We start from the raw sequence: 18700 nt of genomic DNA on the forward strand, positions 1-18700 counted from the left end.
GATATGATTTACTAGTGCACTTCTAAGAATGTTAACTGTACTCATAACACCTATGCCTATTAAACAACCAAACAGCAGTTTACCACCCTGAATGTGCCCCATCTAGTCTGAAATGCTTGGACACGAGACCTCTCCTTACAATAAGGGTCCTTTTTTTGAATTGGGTGAAAGAAATTATGGTTCTTAGAATACATCACGAAAGTGTTGTTTTTTTCTTAAAAAATCTTTATTTTTGAGAGAGAAAGAGAGAGAGAGAGAGAGAGACAGATAGAGCATGAGCGGAGGAAAGGCAGAGAGAGAGGAAGACACAGAATCCGAAGCAGGCTCCAGGCTCCAACCTGTCAGCACAGAGCCCGACACGCGGCTTGAACTCGTGAACTGCGAGATCATGACCTGAGCGGAAGTCGGATGCTTAACCAACTGAGCCACCCAGGTGCCCTCAAGAAAGTGTTTTTTAAGTTATATACTCACAGTGGTAATTAGGCAGTTCTCAAAGAATTACAATAAATCACCATGTTTTAATGCAACCATAAAGAAACTGCTATGGTTCTTCATTTGTACATGGCTTTAATTTTATATTCTCCTTACAAAAAAACTTCTAAGAAAGTAAGTTACAAAGCTCTCTGTGTGGTCAAAAGAACAAAATAAGGGAAGTGACAATCTAATATGAAGGAAGGTAATCCATAGAAAAGAAAAATAGATGTAAATATTTATACTGAAATCTAGTACCGTAACAGAAATCCCATTAACACAATACCGATTTACTCATAAAATCATTATCACAATTTCAAAGTAGGGATTTTTGGTTTTGTTGGGGTTTTTTGCTTTTAATTAAAATACTGGACAATCTTTAACTGGTTGGCTCAAAGTCCATTTTTTTACCCCCAAATATTATAATTTGGGAAGTTTTAACATTTACATGTTTCTCCTTTTTTTAACATTTATTTTGAGAGAGCAAGTGAGAGAGTGAGTGGGGGAAGGGCAGAGAGAGAGGGACAGAGAGAATCTCACACTCTGGGCTGTCAGTACAGAGCCTGATGTGGGGCTTGATCTCACAAAGTGTGAGATCATGTCCTGAATCAAAATCGAGAGTCAGGTGTATAACCAACTGAGCCACCCAGGTGCCCCGAAAAGACCTCTTTTGATTTTTTAAAAAACGTTTATTTATTTTGAGAGACAGCACATGCAGAGGGAGAGAGAGAGAGAGAGAGAGAGAGAGAGAGAGAGAGAAAATTTCAAGCAGGCTCCGCGCTGTCAGCCTAGAGCCCAACTTGGGGATCGATCCTACCCAACCGTGAGATCATGACCTGAGCCGAAAGCAAGAGGCGGACACTTAACTGACTGAGCCACACAGGCGTCCCTGATTTTGGTTTTTTAAAGAGGAATTAATATTAAGAGATTGGACTGCTTGTAACTCCTCTGTACCTTCTGTTCTCACACCTGATATGTACTCAATGCATAGGAGTTAAGTTTTGTTGTTGATTTCACTAGCAAGTTTTAAATGCTCTCATCTCATGTAATACCTATATTTCTTTGACTAAAAGCAGGTCCATGTGTTTCATTTCTTTAGGCAGTTAAGTATTTGTAAAATAGTTTTATTTTTTCTGTATGTATTTTACATTCTTACGTGGAGGCACTGTGCTCTGGTAATCAAGGTAAAGAACCTCAGTCACCCTTATTCTCAAACTCCCCTTTTTGCATTGGCTGCTTGCTACTTTGTATGTATCTCCTCTGGAAATGAAAAGTGACAGATTTGTCCTTTTTAAAATTATTCTTAAAACATTTTTTTTTCTTTAATCCAGTTGACAGAATCTGGGAAGAATGCAAAGTATGAATAAACCCTTTCCTTACTGGTATTGCCAAACAGCACAATTCCTATTCTATTAATCACCACCTTTAGGACCAACAGCAAGTCTTTCAAGTCTCTGAGAGCACAGCGGACTTTGGTAGTGCTGTTCTTCTCTGCCTTTCCTAAACAAAACTGAAGGACTATTTTCAGGGGTCACTAAATAAAAAGTGGCTGCCGATTTTCCTTAGAAGCAAATGCAACATGCTACCTGTGAATGTGCTAGAGGGGATACGGCCACATCATCACCCTTGGGACTTTGGTAACAAAGCAGCTCTTGTAATTAGAAGAATACAAGGTCCTTGAGAGAGATAAATGATTTGCATCTGGAGAGGTAGCACGTTGGATATCCAAAAGTGGCCATCTATAGGCCTAGATACAACTGCAATTTGAGTAAAGAATTTGTAATAGGAAGTGCCTGCTGAATAACAAATGACCAGAAAATGAGATAAGGTCAAGCTTTTTGAAAGGTTAGACAATGTTAAGCATGTTACAAATGAACAGTATCCAGGGGCACCTGGGTGGCTTAGTCAGTTAAGCATTTGACTCTTGATTTCAGCTCAGGTCATGATCTCATGGTTTTGTGAGATGGAGCCACAGGTCAGGCTTTGTGTCCTTCCCCTGCTTGCATGTGTGTGCTCTCTCTCTCTCAAAATTAATAAACTTAAAAAAAATGAACAGTATCCATTCACAATCATCAAAAGAGGGTGTTACAGGGGCGCCTGGGTGGCGCAGTCCGGTTAAGCGTCCGACTTCAGCCAGGTCACGATCTCGCGGTCCGTGAGTTCGAGCCCCGCGTCAGGCTCTGGGCTGATGGCTCGGAGCCTGGAGCCTGTTTCCGATTCTGCGTCTCCCTCTCTCTCTGCCCCTCCCCCGTTCATGCTCTGTCTCTCTCTGTCCCAAAAATAAATAAAAAACGTTGAAAAAAAAAATTAAAAAAAAAAAAAAAAAAGAGGGTGTTACAACAATAACTATTAAATGCAATGGGAACCTTCATTATATCCTGGTTGTGTGTGTGTGTGTGTGTGTGTGTGTGTGTGTGTGCGTGCACGCTGGGTACAGGGAGAGGAGAGAGCACAGCTATGAAAGATAGTTTTGGAACAACTGGGGAAATCTACATCTAGATTATGGATGCTGTTGGTGTTTCACCCAGTGACACATCAGCTAGCCTGTGCATCCATCCTAGTCTGGGTTGGCTGTTAGTGGCTTACTACATCCCCTTCTCAGTTTCAGCCTGATCCTACAGGAAGCACTGGAGTGTGAATCACATCTCACTCCCATCCTGAGGCAGGAGGGCTCAGCTCCTATGTCAGTCATTGGCTATGGGCTACAGAGAAGAGCAAGGTAGACTGGGACAATTCTCTGAAATATTTAGAGAGTAAAGCTCCATAATATCTGCAACTAAACAGTACAATTAAAACACACATACACACACACACACACACCCAAATATAAGCAAAGCAACACTGCAAAATGAAATAAATGTCAGGTCTAGGTAGATGCTTTAAGACTGTTTCTTGTAGGGCACCTGAGTGGCTCAGTCGGTTTAGTGTCTGACTTTGGCTCAGGTCATGATCTCATAGTTCGTGAGTTCAAGCCCCATGTCGGGGTCTGTGCTCACGGCTCAGAGCCTGGAGCCTGCTTTGGATTCTGTGTCTCTCTCTCTCTCTATCTCTCTCTCTCTCTCTCAAAAATGAATAAACATTAAAAAAAAAAAAAAAAGAAGAATGTTCCTTGTATTATTATTTCAATTTTCCTGAAAGTTTAAAATTTTTATAATGAAAATTTGAAGGGGAAAAAACTTGTTCTTTCTTCTGTGGGTTGTCATCCTGATACTGACTTCTGACTTCTATATCTGACCAGCAGTCAAAAGAAAACCTGCCAGTCATCCTGAATGCATCCTTGTTTTCTACCCACGGTTGGTCACTAGATATGTCAGTTCCACTCCCAAAATAGATTCATCATTCTAAACTGCAATTATAATCATATTTCTCCCCCCAAATTCTTTGTTTCTTCACTGTCTACACTAAGATAAACATCTAACTCTTTGACACGGCACATAACATCATTGTCACATGGCCCTTGGCTTACCTCTTCAGCTACATCTCCCACCATTTACACCTACAATTTTGTGCATCATCATCCTAAACAACTTATGAGTTCCTTGAACATACCATGATCCTCCCTATCTTTTGAATCTAGGCATATTATGCTGGCAAATTCCTTTTTTTTTTTTTTTTTTTTAATAATCTTCTCTGTCATTGTTTTTTTAAAAAGTAATCTCTATGCCCAGTGGGGCTTTAACACATGATCCCCAGATCAAAAGTCACATGCTCTATAGACAGAGCCCGCCAGGCGCCCCTATGCTGGCAAATTCCTACTCATACTTTAAGAATAGTTCAAATTTGACCTCCTCTAAGCAGGCTTTCCTGAACTCTCCAGGCAGAGTTAAGTGGTCCCTTTTTTGTATTCCTATAGCAACTTCTTGCATACCTCTCTTACAACATTTATCACAGTTATTAATAATTGATTACATGCCTATTTTTTCTCTAGTAGAAAGTAGACCCAGGAAGGCAGGGACTGGATTATTCATATTTGTATCCCTAGCATTCTGCATAATACCTGCCATTGTACATAATATATGTCTCATGAATAGCCAATGGGTTTTTTTTAGTAGTATATACTTACTACAGCTGGTGAGGGGACATGGATGCTTGGGACAGATCGAGGCCGCACATGATTGGCCAAATGGCAAAGAACAACACCATCGGTTAGAGCTGCTCCCAGATCACAAGGCAGTGATACTTTCAACCGGTACTCAATATGCTAGAAGAGCAGGAAAATGTGTAATACGTTAACTGATGTGGCTGACACAGGACATAATGGAGTTACAATGAAATACTATAATTAAGAATCAAGATAAAAAGCAAATAACTTAAGTACCACAATCCCTATTTTATTTGTTTGTTTATTTATTTTGTTTTTGAGAGCAGGGGAGGGGCAGACGGAGAGGAAGAGAGAGAATCTTAAGCAGGGCTTGATCTCAGGACTGTGAGGTCACGACCTGAGCCAAAAATCAAGTCAGATGCTTAACTGATTTAAGCCACCCAGGCACCCCAAGTACCACAATCCCTATTTTATCCTTCCATCCTAAGTCAGTAACAAGGAGAACTAATACATACATATGGTGGCCAGGCCACAGTGGTGCAAAATATTACATGAGAAATTCATTTACAATTTTTATGCTTAAAAATATAACAGAACTAGATTCTGTCAATTCCAAAATAAAACACTATATGTAAGTGTGATATATATATGTGTACATACATATAAATTATTACTACTCTTACAAGATTTCTGTACATGAGGCAGAAAAAACTTTTAAGTGAGCAGGGCTAGGGATTGAGCTTTATAGAATAACCCATCTCATTTTCCTAGCAAACAGATGAAAAGAATGCCCTTAATAGCAGAATCTCTTTTACATCTACCACACGGTGGGCACTTGTTGATTTATTAAAAATTTTAAGTCAAATGAACAAGTGATTGCAGGGTTATGCGCTCTAGCAGTAACAATGTGAAAGTATAATTCAGAGGTAGTGTACACACTTTCCGTAGTTGATCCATTAATTCCAGCTCTTCTTCTCTCTGTCTTGAATTGGGTCTTGTTATGGGATCTGCAGAGTCAGTGGGAGGTGCAGAAGATGAAAGAAGGGGTGAAGCATGACCTAAAAAAATATGAATATGTAAGACAGAAAGGTGACTGCTAGCGCTGGAAAAATTCTCAGCTCCACCTGATCACAGGCTCCTTACAAGCAGCACTTTTCACTTCTGCACGGACTCTTTAATAAAAGTTTCAAAATTTCACATATTAAAAAAAAAAAAAAAAGTTTCAAATTATGAAAAGTTTCAAATATACACAACAATAGGGAGAACAGTGTTAAAAACTACCAAATGTCCATTATCCACTTAGCTCAACTCGTTTTGATTAAAAATGTTTCCATTGAAAAATAACACACATACAGAAAATTATGCAAATCATAAACAATTCAATAAATTATCACAAAGTAGACACAATCAGGTCAATAAATGCAATTATTATCAACACCCAGAAGGCCCTTTCATGACACCTACCCATCAGTACCTAATGGTTACTTCCAACAACACAGGTCCTAGCTATGGACTTCTTGATTTGTAATACCATAGATTAGTTTTGTCTAGTTTTGAACTTTCTATAATGAAGCCAAATATATGTATGTATGCATGCTTTTGTCTTCTTTTGATCAACACTATAAGATTTATCCATATTGTATGTATTAATTGGTTCATTTTTATTGCTTATACGGTATCCCATTGTACAAACACACCACAATTTTTTACCCATTGTATCAGTCATGGACATTCTGTTTGGGGCTATCATGAATAAATAATGTTGCTATAAATATTTTTGTAAATATCTTGGGGTATATATGCTTACACATTTCGGAAAGCAAACTGCTGGTGATAGGACATACAAGTGTTCAGTATTATTAGATAATGGAAACAGTTTTCCATACTAGTTTACAATCCTATATGCAGTGTGTCTCTGGTTTGATTTTAAATCTGTGAGGGCATCTATCAGTTACACTCAAAGTTGTTATTTTTTATTTGAAATGTTTGTTTCTACTTCCAGGTAACTTCTTTGGAGGCCAGGCAGATGTATATTAACTAAAAAACTAAAAAGTAGATTTAAAAAAAAAAGAATTACTGATTCATTTCTTTAAGAACACATAAAATAGCTTTTATCGATAGAAAAATCTGAAAAAGAGCTCATTACAGAGAGAAGGAATATTCCCTAAAGCCTGAAAGAGTGTTTTATTTGTTCCAACCTATAACCTCCTTTGGGTAGTGCTAAGAAACCCTAGTTAAGTTGAAACAAGATTCTCCTGCCCTTTTTTTTTTTTTAATGTTTATTTTTTAGAGAGAGAGAGAGAGAGAGAGAGAGAGAGAGAGAGAGAGAGAGAGAGAAACAGAGAGCAAGCAGGGGGAGGGCAGAGAAAGAGGGAGACACAGAATCTGAAGCAGGCTCCAGGCTCTGAGCTGTCAGCACAGAGCCCGATGCGGGGCTCAAACTCATGAACCGTGAGATACATCATGATGTGAGCCAAAGTTGGACACTTAACTGACTGAGCCACCCAGGAGCCCCAAAGATTCTCCTGCTTTAATGTTAGTATGATCAAAGTTTAAAGCTTTTGCCAAAGTGACGTCTCAGGGTAGAAGTTTAAAAGCATACAGCAAGCATAGGGGTGCCTGGTTGGCTCAGTTGGTTAAGCATCCAACTTCAGTTCAGGTCATGATCTCACGGTTCATGGGTTTAAGCTCTGCATCAGGCTCAGTGCTGACAGCTCAGAGCCTGGAGCCTGCTTTAGATTGTGTCTCCCTCTCTCTGCCCCTCCTCCCCTGCTCATGCTTTGTCTCTCTCTCTCTCTCTCTCTCTCAAAAGTAAATAAACATTGAAAAAATAATAAAATAAAAGCATACAAGTTACTGTCATTATATAAAGCACCCACCCCCCTTCTTAGTCACTATGACCTACCTTTATTTGCTTCTGCCCTGACAGCTGCTCGGTAAAGGAAGCTTTCAGGGCGCTGGGCCTGGTTTCTCTGAATAGCAGCAGGAAAAGAATATGCAGGGGAATGATGAACTACACCAGCATGGAAAAGCAAAATAAGATTAAAGGAGATGGAAAAAAATTAAATATAACAACAGACACATGTCACAAGTTCAATAAATGACATAAAGATCAAATTAAACATGATAATGATATAAAGTGATAATTTTGTTTATTAATATAAAATCTAGTACAGAAAAGTAACCTTGAAATCAGGAAGGCTGTTTGCAGTTTTAATTGTCATGCTATTTTTGGTACGTTAATAAAGGCAGAATGAGTGTTAATATATTGAATAGATTCTCTTGCAAACCTATAGCTCTGCTAGCTCATGTTCATTTGTTCATATCAAATGCTTGAAGAGGTGACCAACCAGTTGAATTAAAAAATGGAAAATGTGCAGGAAGTTCCCAATTGTGGGTCTGATTTCTCATCTCAGAAATGGAAGTCACAGTTCTCTGAGAGGTAATTTATCAGGAAAATCCTGGTAAAGAATTACTCTTGATGTGGTTAATTGTACCTTTGTGTCTATTATTACCTGTTTCTGTTGTAGGTGAACTTGATATGGTATTAGATCTGTCATCGTTCTGTAGAGAAATGGAGATATATCAATAATCATTACTCAAGAAGAGCTACTTTCCACATTTATGATTACTTTGGTATAAAAGAAAAAATCATGCAAGTCTCTTTTAAAATTAAGTCTAGAAATGAGAATTTGGAGTAAGGGTTGATTTTGTACATTTTTTTAAGGCCAAACTTTTTACTTACTTCTGTAACATGAAAAGTTTATATAATGCATTCTCTAAAGATAGTTCTATTATATAATAGGTCTTTCCTATGACTATGAAAAGTGATCATCCTAAGGCAGAAAATTTCATTGGGAAATGTACAGGGGAGAATAATTTCATTTTATAATTTCATTTTCTGGTATAGTTTCTAAAGTATATTTCTCCACCTCTGGAGAGTAAAATTTAATGTATTAAAAAAAATGATGAAGATTTCTTCATTTCTGTTAGGAAATAAAGTGTTTAAAGATAGATAGCTGTATTTCCAGACTAACATTTAAGTCCAAGATATTTTTACTTCATTGACCAAAGAGAACTATAAAAAGGGGGAAGAGCTAGCTTAACATGTATAAAGTTTATCTAAAAAAAGAGAAATGTAATTAAGCTCATTTAAAAAGAAGTGTTGGTTGGATGGGTTAAAGACACTGAAGACGTGGCAGAGGAGTAGAATCAAGAAAGGTTAGAGTAACAATATTCAAGGCCTCAACATCTAGGCCCAATAAATTAAACATATTATAACTTTATTTAATTTTTTAATGTTTATTTACTTTTGAGAGAGAGAACAGGGGAGGGGCAGAGAGAGAGGGAGACACAGAATCCAAAGCAGGCTCCAAGCTCTGAGCTGTCAGCACTGAGCCTGATGTGGGGCTCAAACTCGTGAACTGCGAGATCATGACCTCAGCCGCAATCAGACACTTAACTGACTGAGCCACCCAAGTGCCCCTAACCGAATGATTTTATTTTTTTTTTAATTTTTTTTTAATGTTTATTTATTTTTGAGATAGAGAGAGAGCATGAATGGGGGAGGGGCAGAGAGAGAGGGAGACACAGAATCGGAAGCAGGCTCCAGGCTCTGAGCCATCAGCCCAGAGCCTGACGCGGGGCTCGAACTCACGAACCGTGAGATCGTGACCTGAGCTGAAGTCGGATGCTCAACCGACTGAGCCACCCAGGTGCCCCATGATTTTAAAACACAGAGGTACATACATCTGCTCCCATGCTTTTTTCTCCCTTTTGGTTTTAATATTTTCAGAAATCTGTTCTCTCTAGTTGGGAGCTGGGCAGAAAAAATTAATTATGATAGGGAATTTGTTAACATTCATGCATATATACACACATACACAGAAGTCATGCTGTTGAGAAGATTCTTGGACTGATCTGGAAGACAATTTCATGGTAACAGTTCCTTGATTTGATACTCTTTGGCTGAAAATTTATAAAGTAAGCCAAGCTGTTGAGTGAAGCAATGTATTACATCTTCATTAGTGAAAAAAGATATGTTCATCAAGCTTATAGATGCAAATATGCTAAGTTTAGGATGTTGAAAAGAAATGAAAATTTAAATAACAAATTTAAAATAAGAGCAACAAAAAAAAGATATAGTAAGAGCGGCAAGAACTAATAAAAAGAACGAACAAGAAAATGAGGCGAAAACGATATCTTTGCAAGGAAACAAAAAAGAATATCCTTATTTGCAAGAAATATGAGACAGAAAGGAGAAAACTAGTTAGCCCAACAGAGACCTAGTCAAGGGTCAATGGTACAAACAGGAAAACATAAACAGTAGAGATTATTCCAGATATAGAGGGAAAATATACATTTTTTAATTTAAAAAGACTAATAGGAGTTAGGCTAGAAATTTAATACTGCAAAAAAGAATTAAGCTAACAGGCAACTCTATTAGACGAGAAGGAAGAAGTGAAGCAAACTGCACTGAATGGCAACAAATTTCTCCACCTCTAGAAACATCAAAAAGGTAATACACAGCTGTGTGTAAAGAAAAACAAAGCCAGAATAGAGGCAACTTGTAAAATGGTGATTTTTAAAATGTACTTTTATTGAAACTAGAAATCTAAGTGACTTGCATTCTAGGGTATGAAGATTATTAGTTCAAATTACTCGGAGGCCACTGACTCTATTTGAGAACTCTTGCAGAACTGGAGCAAAAAAACAGAAATTGACAGGAACTCAACTTTTTTTTGCCTGGTTAAGCAACAAAAGAAGTAAACCCATGGCTAAATACATATAAATATGTATCAGCTGTACAGTAACAAGGATGCCAAAAAATAAAGGGTAAGTCTTTTTAAACTAATCATTTATACTACAGCATGTCTGACAGAAAGTTAAACTTACCATACAAGGGTTGGCACGTTCAGATTTGGCCTTTTCAACTATGATTCTGGGAGAGAATAAGCCCCAATGCCCTAAGGTATCCACTGAGTGTAATGAATTAACTTCTCTCCTATATAACTCCTATACTAGTAATATACCTTCCTTGAGAGAACTTTGAGAACAATCCCTCAATTTTCTGGGTTGTCATTCAAATGAGGAACCTAGCTGAGAAAGGCTAGCAAAGAGTTAACAGAGATGAGAATTATAAAGGTTTTTCAAAAGTCATCCAGGTATGTGTAGCATCTTCAATACCGACTAAAGAGGTTTATCAGGCCTACAGATGATACAAAGTTGGGGCCAGCACTTAGAAGAACATGATGCAAGAATTTGAAAGTATTGTGGTAAATCAGAGAATTAAAAATGTTCAAAGATACAAGATATGGAAATTAATTATCATTTAGGAGTATAACTGAAACATTTGAGAATTACAGTGGCTACTGACCAAAATGGATACTGAAATGAGAAAAGCCAACCCAACGCTTAGAATAAGATGTGAAAAACCTTGTTTCATGCTCAGTGCCAGGTAGGCTCTAATAAGGGCTATATTTCTACTTGGGGGCTGTGGAGCCAAAATGGAAGGCAGAGAACTTGAGAAAGCTCAAAAGGATTAACAGACTGGGAAAGGCACATAAAACAATCAGAGTTTATTTAGGGAGAAGACAAGGGCAGCATCATAATAGTTTTCAAATATAAAGATTCTTTTTTAAAGACTGCTAAATAACTAGAAAATCTCTACTCTGGAAAGAAGAGAAGTAAGTGTAAGCCACAGGGTGTGGATCTAAATCAGACAAGGGGAGAACCTTCTAACAGGGAAGATTATTAATAATTTCTTATATATCATATGATTAACAAAGATGGAATCACCATTCCTAGAGGCCTTCAAAAAATAAAATACCACAGGGTTGCAGGCCATATTCCAACTCTGTTATTAAGCTCAAAAGCAGCCACAGACAGTATATGAACAAATGGTAGTGGCTGTGTGCCAATAAATCTATTTCCAAAAAATGTGGCCTACAGACCATAGCTTGTTGACCTCTACTAGAAGAAGGCTTTAGCAGTGACACTTTTGGGGACTGGGACTGAAATTATTTTAAATGCACATTAGAAAACAGAGTTAACTTTATATTATTTATCAGCCAAAGTAAAATAACTCATGACAAAAAAAATAACCTTTGGTAGGAAAATCAGAACAGCATATCAAACAGAATTTCAATATAAAGAATTAACGCAGGCTCTGTATTTCTAGTATGGTAAATCTTCCAAAAATTTCAAGTAAAATTAATGTTAAATTCAAATAGTTTTATAAGCTTATGTATATTTCATGCAATCCTAGATTTCACACTGCTGTGGGACCATTCTATTGGAAAATTTCAAGTTCCTGGGTATTACGGTAACAAGAGATACCTTAAGAAGCATGAAGGCAGAAGAATGAGGCAGGGTAGCTGCACAGCCCACTTGATTCAACCCTAACAGCGACTAAATTTTAAAAGAGAAAGGGAAGAAACAAACAAAAGGCAGCATTTATGTTAGCAAAATGTCAGGCAGGCAGGCAGATCAGGTCAATGAAATTAGAAAAGGAAAGGTCATGGACAAACTTTCAAATGGTTTACTAAAATATTGATAGGGCAGAAGGAATACTAGGGGGAAAAAAACTCCTAACTTATAAAACAGTTTTCCCATCTGTATAATTCAAACTATTTCAATACTTCATACCACATTAACCAAGAAATGAAAGGGCTTTTGGCTTTCGGCTTGGAGGAGGCCAAGGTGCAACTGTCTTTGGTCATCTCAAATCCAGGTTCATCCAACACCAGCTGCCTCCATTATGCTGCCTAAATTTGACCCCAGCGACATCAAAGCCATACACCTGAGGTGCACTGGTGGGGACGTCAGTGCCACATTTGCCCTAGCCCCCAAGATCAGCCCCCTGGGTTTGTCTCCAAAAAGGTTGGTGATGACATTGCCAAGGCAACTGGTGATTGGAAGGGTCTCAGGATTACAGTGAAACTGACCATTCATTCAGAACAGACAGGCTCATATTGAAGTGGTGCCTTCTGCCTCTGCCCTGATTATCAAAGCTCTCAAGGAACCACCAAGAGACACAAAGCAGAACAACGTTAAGCACAGTGGAACCATCATTTTCTACGAGATTGTCAATGCTGCCTGACGGATGTGGCACTGATCTTTAGCTAGAGAACTCTCTGGAACCATAAAGAGATCCTGGGGACTGCTCAATCTGTGGGCTGCAATGTTGATGGCCACCACCCTCATGACATCATAGATGACATCAACAGTGGAACAGTGGAATGTTCAGCTAGTTAAGAACTACAAAGGAAAATATTTTGATAAATGATGGTTTGACAACCAAAAAAAGGGCAGGCATGATTTATTAAAAGTGATTTTAAATAGAACTAAAACTAAGAACATCAAAATTGTTGAGCAAAATTGCCTTAGAAACTACCAAGACTTGTGCTATTCCTCTTATGGGGAAACAAATCCAGTCAAAGAGCTCATTTTAACTGAGCAGAACTGGCATGAGTAAAGACACTATTTTTTCAACACTGATCCAAATTAGAGTTATTATAATTCCATATACCACCTCTGATGTGAAAAAACAGAGGAATGAGGATTCTGTGTCATGCCTTGCAGATGAACCAGCATTTCATTTCTGCTCTATGTCCAAATGACCTACATGAGTGTAAGAGGAATTTTCCTTTTCTTTGAATCCTTTATCCTTTCACCAACCTACATACAACTAGAAATATTAGATGTATCTGTCAAGTATATTAAAGGTATAATTAGAGACAGTAAGTGTTAGAATCTATTGTACAGAATTGTGATTACAGATAAAACCCAAAGCATGACAATTCTTTAATTTGGTAAAGAGTGGAAATCAGAGAAGACAGGACTTTCATCACAAAGGGGACTGGATAAGATTGGACCTATTACAACAACAAAATGCCAGTCAGTCTTAAATATATTGAAATCTTTATACATTAAATAACTTTTAAAAATTTAAACTAGGATCACAAATATGTGAATCAGGGAACAATTGACCTTATTAAGCACATGTGGGTGTTCAGAAAAACATGTGTAGATGATCAATAAAATGAATACAACAATTTTTAATGACAGTTGATAGATAGCAATGTTTCTTTTTGGGGAGGGTGGGCAAAAAAAATTTTTTTAAAGTAACATTGTAACCTAATCTATCAAAGGAAATATACCAAAGAACAAGATTGTGACAACAGTCATATCGTCACCTCTTCAGTTTTCCTGGGCCTCCTTATAACCAAATGTACAGAAATTACTGTCAATCTCAAACATAAAAAGGCTAAAAGCCACTATTTTGGCAAAGGAGGACAAAAAAAGTGGAAAAGAAGAGGATGCGAAATGAGCCTAGATACTCTCTAGTTTCTAGAGATGAGATACAGATGCGGATTGGATATAGATGAAAACAACAGAAGCCTGGAGGGCAGCCCTAAGAGCATGTTAGTGTCATGGATATTAAACATCACTAATACTTATTTCAGATCTTGTATTTCAAGGTCTTTAAATGAAATCCAACATTTACACCTTGCTATACATCATCAGACCTTTTCATCATGAAACAGTTTAATGAGCAATTTCAGATGCATAGCATTTATGTGTTCATTCAGGAAATATTTATTGAGCACTTAATATATCCCAGGAACGATGACAGGAACTGAGTATACATAGGTAAATGCAACAGAGATTATCCCTGTGCCCATGAAGTTTAGAGTCTGGTAGTCTAATAGGGAAGAGACCTAAAACAATAAACATCCACCTAAATGAACTATAAAGAGAAAAAATAACAATGGAGACAAATTTGATTTGGGGGTTGTAGGCTGCAGAAGAGTCATTTTTAAAGATCTAACATTTAAGCAGATACCTGATAGATGAGTAGAAATTAACCAAGGAGTATATACAGGGAAGGAGAGGCATTCCATGCTGAGGGAAACAGCATGTGCAAAAGGTTGTGAGGTAGAAACAGGCTTGCTGTATTTGAAAAGCTGAAAAAATGCTGGTGCAGAATGAGCCCTGAGCCCAGAGATGACAGAGAGTATGCAGGGGCTTGCAGGCTGTGTTAAGAAGGACTTTATTCTACCATATGAAGCTACTGAAGAGAAAGAAGTCTTGAGAAAAGCAGAGGTATGATTTAAAAATACGACTCTTTCTGCAAAATACGACTCTTTCTTTTCTGCAAAGTGTTGGATACTATTTGGCATACAAAAATATGTGAGACACTGTCCTTTTAAAGGCCATCTCATTTAGGTCAAACATGAATACTGATAAGTAAAATACAAGGGTATGTGTTTTGAAAATGGCTGAAAGCCATTTCAAATTTCACACCAAGGGGATCTGTTTTTCCAAATTCCACTTTTTCCTTGACAAAGAAGTGTGGCCACTCAGACTTATGTCACTTCCTATACATTATTAAATCTCATCTTCAGTCTCCTAAATTGCTTTCCATTATAGTGTGAGAGGCAATACACCATGGTGCTTAATAAATAGTAGGTTCTCAAGTCAGCCAGATCTGGATTTGAACCCAATCTTGCACTTACTAGCTATGTGACCTCGGACAAATCTCATTCTGGACAAAATATCTGTGCCTCAGTAATCATTTGTAAGATGGTGATCAGTTTAACCATAACTTTTAAGATCGCTGTGAGGAATAAATGAGATAATTCTGGTAAAGTGTCTGGATCATCACAGGCTCTCAGTATTTTTGTCCATTAATTTAAATCATTTGCTTCTCATATCAATTAATTTCCACAAAAACTCCAGAAGGTGGTGGTTTTATTTACCTGTAAGACTGCCCAATTAAAATGTGCTTTATCCATCTCAAAGGAAATGATAACTGCAGAACATACAGAAATTTTGACAATGGACGTTTATGTAAGAAGGACCTCCTGCTGAAGTATGCACTTCACGCAGGAGTATGTACAAGGGCGGCAGTTACCAGCACATGAGACAGGAATTGCTACACACAGACTTTGAACTGCTAGTTTTCAATACTACTATAAAAAATATCATAAAACATGATGGGGAAAGCAATTATGTGAATGTTAGAATTCTCTTGCAAGGCTGACAAAAATAAGATTTTTTAATACTGCTCTTATGTTATACTCATTTTCTGCTGAAGAAACAGGCAATAAAAGTAAACTGGTGTTAAAAAACGATCAGTAGATAACATTCCGAGTTAATGTTTCCCAAAGTTTAAAAAATGGGCATAGAGGGATAATCTTGAGATGTAAGTATTTTTGAAAAGTTTGGGATTTTCAGTAGCTTAAAATAGACAATAAAATAGGATGGCAAATATACAGTTGTGTAATTAGTGTCATGCAGGAAAGAAATCCATTTAACACACAGGTGACTCATGAGCCAAATTAATGATTAATAAAGTAAGTGCACCTAGAATTAGAAATGACGTCTAAAAAAGTAATGTGCCCTCTCCTCCCAACCCACATCCAAAGCCAATATGGTTTGCAGTGTGAATGTTTTACTTCTGGAAACACTAACAAAGGTATTTGAATCATAGCTGCAGAACACTGGAACGCTGGTAAGTCATGAACAGTAAAGCAGGGAAACAGTTCTAGCTATTTACAAAGTATTTAGTAATGACGCTCATCATGTTTTATGGTACGTAGATAATTTCTGAATGAAAAGTATAATTACTATTCTCCAAACTCTCGATATAACAATATATAACTCCGTTTTGTGCAAGGCTCTTACCACTAACAAGGCACTATCATCAGTGTGCTGAGACCTTCTGGATGGGAAGGGACACTGGAGAGGCAGAGAGAAAGGAAGCAATGTCAAAAACAAACGATGCACACACGTGACATATTTCACAAATAACACAAGCAAAGAGGTATATTAAGACATAATGAAGATGCTAACATATAGGATTGCATTCACAATCATTTTGAATTCATGTATCATAAAAGCTAAGAAATTGATTCTGAGTAATGATTTTCTTCCAAACAGCTTAATTCCAAATATGATCTGATTGCTTAAAAACTGACTAAAGCAAGGAGGGAACAGGGATTATTCTCTATTCACAGAAGAGAAAGCTGAAGTATAGGCATAGCAGTAACAAAGAATTTGTGGTCATTTAGTGAGTCAGTCACAAATTAAAACAATAAACCCAGGAGTCATGATTTCTAGTCTATGCATCTCTTCATTACCTTTCTCAGACAAGAGGACAACTAGAAATTTAAAAATTGCACACCATATTTTCCTGAGGAGCTTTAATTTTTAAATAATGAATTTCTCCAGAATGACCATTAAGAAGGAAATTTGGGGGTAAGAAAAGGTTATTAACTTATCAAACTTTGTTAAAGGTTTGTTCCTTTATTATTACCATGTGAACAAAAGATGACTGAAAAGGCTGAGTGAATCTTTCAGGTATAAGAACAATGCCTAAATTCTGAGATAAACAAGAAGTAGTAATCGTATGTCTAGTCAATAAGGAAAAAAAACCTTATAATGGATCATTTAAAACATTTCAAACAATGCATTTTACATTCCAGAATCACTTGTGCTTTAAAAACTCTATGGTGAAACTTAATGCTTGTCAAACGCTGTGTGTTAGGTTTTCACGTAATTTATTTTACAGAAAACAGATTCAAAATTCACATGAAACAATGCCTTTAAGCATTTTTAAGGAAGCGGTGATCATAAACTGAAAACATGAGAAGGCAAAATATAAAGAAAAATGGCTTTAAAAACCGACTACAATACAAATACTTATTTAATAAGTTTCATTTTAACAGATCAAAATAGGTATATTTTAAAAAAGGTTAAGCAATTTTACATGTTAACTTGTAATGAAAATGTACTATTTAATATTATAAAACTACTGTGTACACCGTGTAATCAATAACACACACACTCAGGAAATGAGCCCTGGAGCTGAGATGTATGTGGTATCTTTTTGTTCAATACCAACACCACGTACCGGTGCCAGATAGAGCTCCCAGGACTACTTCTCACTACACAGTATGGTTTGAAAATGGATGAAGAAGATACTTCTAGTGGGGATGGAAGAAAGAAAGAAATAACCTCCAGATGGATTCATACAGACTAAAAAATCCTTGGTCTATAAACTTGGATAAACTCCCTGGCCCGTGTCTTCTTCTCCTGAGTAAGTAGAATTTTGTGAGGAGAAAAGGAAAATGGCAATATTTTGATCACTGAAAACACATGATAATCACATGCAAACATTTCATTTCCATTGTAATAAAAAATTCCAAAGGAAAGGTGGTTATATAGACTTACCTCACCATCTAAGGGGGATTGCTGTTTTTGTGGACTTTGTGATGCTTTGTGCTATATATCCCCAAGACCCCCCAAAAGAGGGAAGTTGGTTAGAATCTGGAACACTGGAAATGATAAATTCTATTTACCAAAATAATCACCCACATTAATTTCTGTCTCTCTTGTGTGCAGCACTTTGCCAGATTTACTGGTCAGAAGATGTCACCCTTTCCCTTAAACAGTTTACAATTTAAACAAGGAAGATCAATAAACTAACAGACAGTACTTCATATGTCTATAAGCATCTACAAAAATACAAAAAGCATGTTTTTTATATGTACATGCAAACAAATATAGTCCCAATCAGAATAGTGATCTCTCACTATATTCTCTCAATGAACTCATTCTCTCTTTCTCTAGTGCTAACACCGTTAGCTTTCTCTCATCGGCCAATTTTCAGGTTTGCGTTTTCAACTGCCTGTGGAAACTCTCTATTTGGAAACCCATGGTCACCTCATGTTCAACATGTTCAAAAACAAACCCATAAATTCCCAGATTAACTGGCTCTTTTCCCCAATTTGCTAATTTCTATTACTATGTCAAATAATAATTATACCACCTGTATAGTCAGTGTTTTACAATGTATTCTTATATACATTATCTCAAGTGATTCTTTTTACTAAGATACACAAACATCATAATCATATTCTTTTTAAAAATTTTTAAATGTTTATTTATTTTTGAGACAGAGAGAGAGAGAGCAGGAGAGGGACAGAGAGAGAGAGGTGGAGACACAGAATCGGAAGCAGGCTCCAGGCTCTGAGCTGTGAGCACAGAGCCCATTGCGAGGCTTGCACTCATAAACTGTGAGATCATGACCTGAGCTGAAGTCGGATGCTTAACTGACTGAGCTACCCAGGCACCCCCATAATCATATTCATTTAAAGACAAAAGAACTGGGGACAAAAG

At 37.1% G+C, this 18700-nt stretch overlaps 1 protein-coding gene and 1 pseudogene across 8 annotated transcripts in view; one reads left to right on the forward strand and one right to left on the reverse strand.

Annotated features, from left to right (window-relative positions):
* LRCH3 (leucine rich repeats and calponin homology domain containing 3) overlaps window positions 1–18700 on the reverse strand; it is a 119077-nt gene that overhangs the window by 14955 nt on the left and 85422 nt on the right. For 4 of the 8 annotated variants that reach the window (XM_042903615.1, XM_042903612.1, XM_042903611.1 and 1 more), the window contains exons 13-19: window positions 17753–17803; window positions 16205–16258; window positions 11852–11923; window positions 8029–8077; window positions 7419–7526; window positions 5453–5571; window positions 4535–4672 (exon numbers count right to left, since the gene is read on the reverse strand). In XM_042903615.1, coding sequence (XP_042759549.1) covers window positions 4535–4672; window positions 5453–5571; window positions 7419–7526; window positions 8029–8077; window positions 11852–11923; window positions 16205–16258; window positions 17753–17803 — 591 coding nt within the window. The remainder of the gene's footprint in view (window positions 1–4534; window positions 4673–5452; window positions 5572–7418; window positions 7527–8028; window positions 8078–11851; window positions 11924–16204; window positions 16259–17752; window positions 17804–18700) is intronic. The other 4 variants (XM_042903618.1, XM_042903614.1, XM_042903617.1 and 1 more) reach the window with 3 other exon arrangements.
* Window positions 12198–12769, forward strand: LOC122198809 (annotated as a pseudogene).

This window comes from Panthera leo, chromosome C2, assembly GCF_018350215.1.
Source record: "Panthera leo isolate Ple1 chromosome C2, P.leo_Ple1_pat1.1, whole genome shotgun sequence".
Taxonomy (NCBI): Eukaryota; Metazoa; Chordata; class Mammalia; order Carnivora; family Felidae; genus Panthera; species Panthera leo.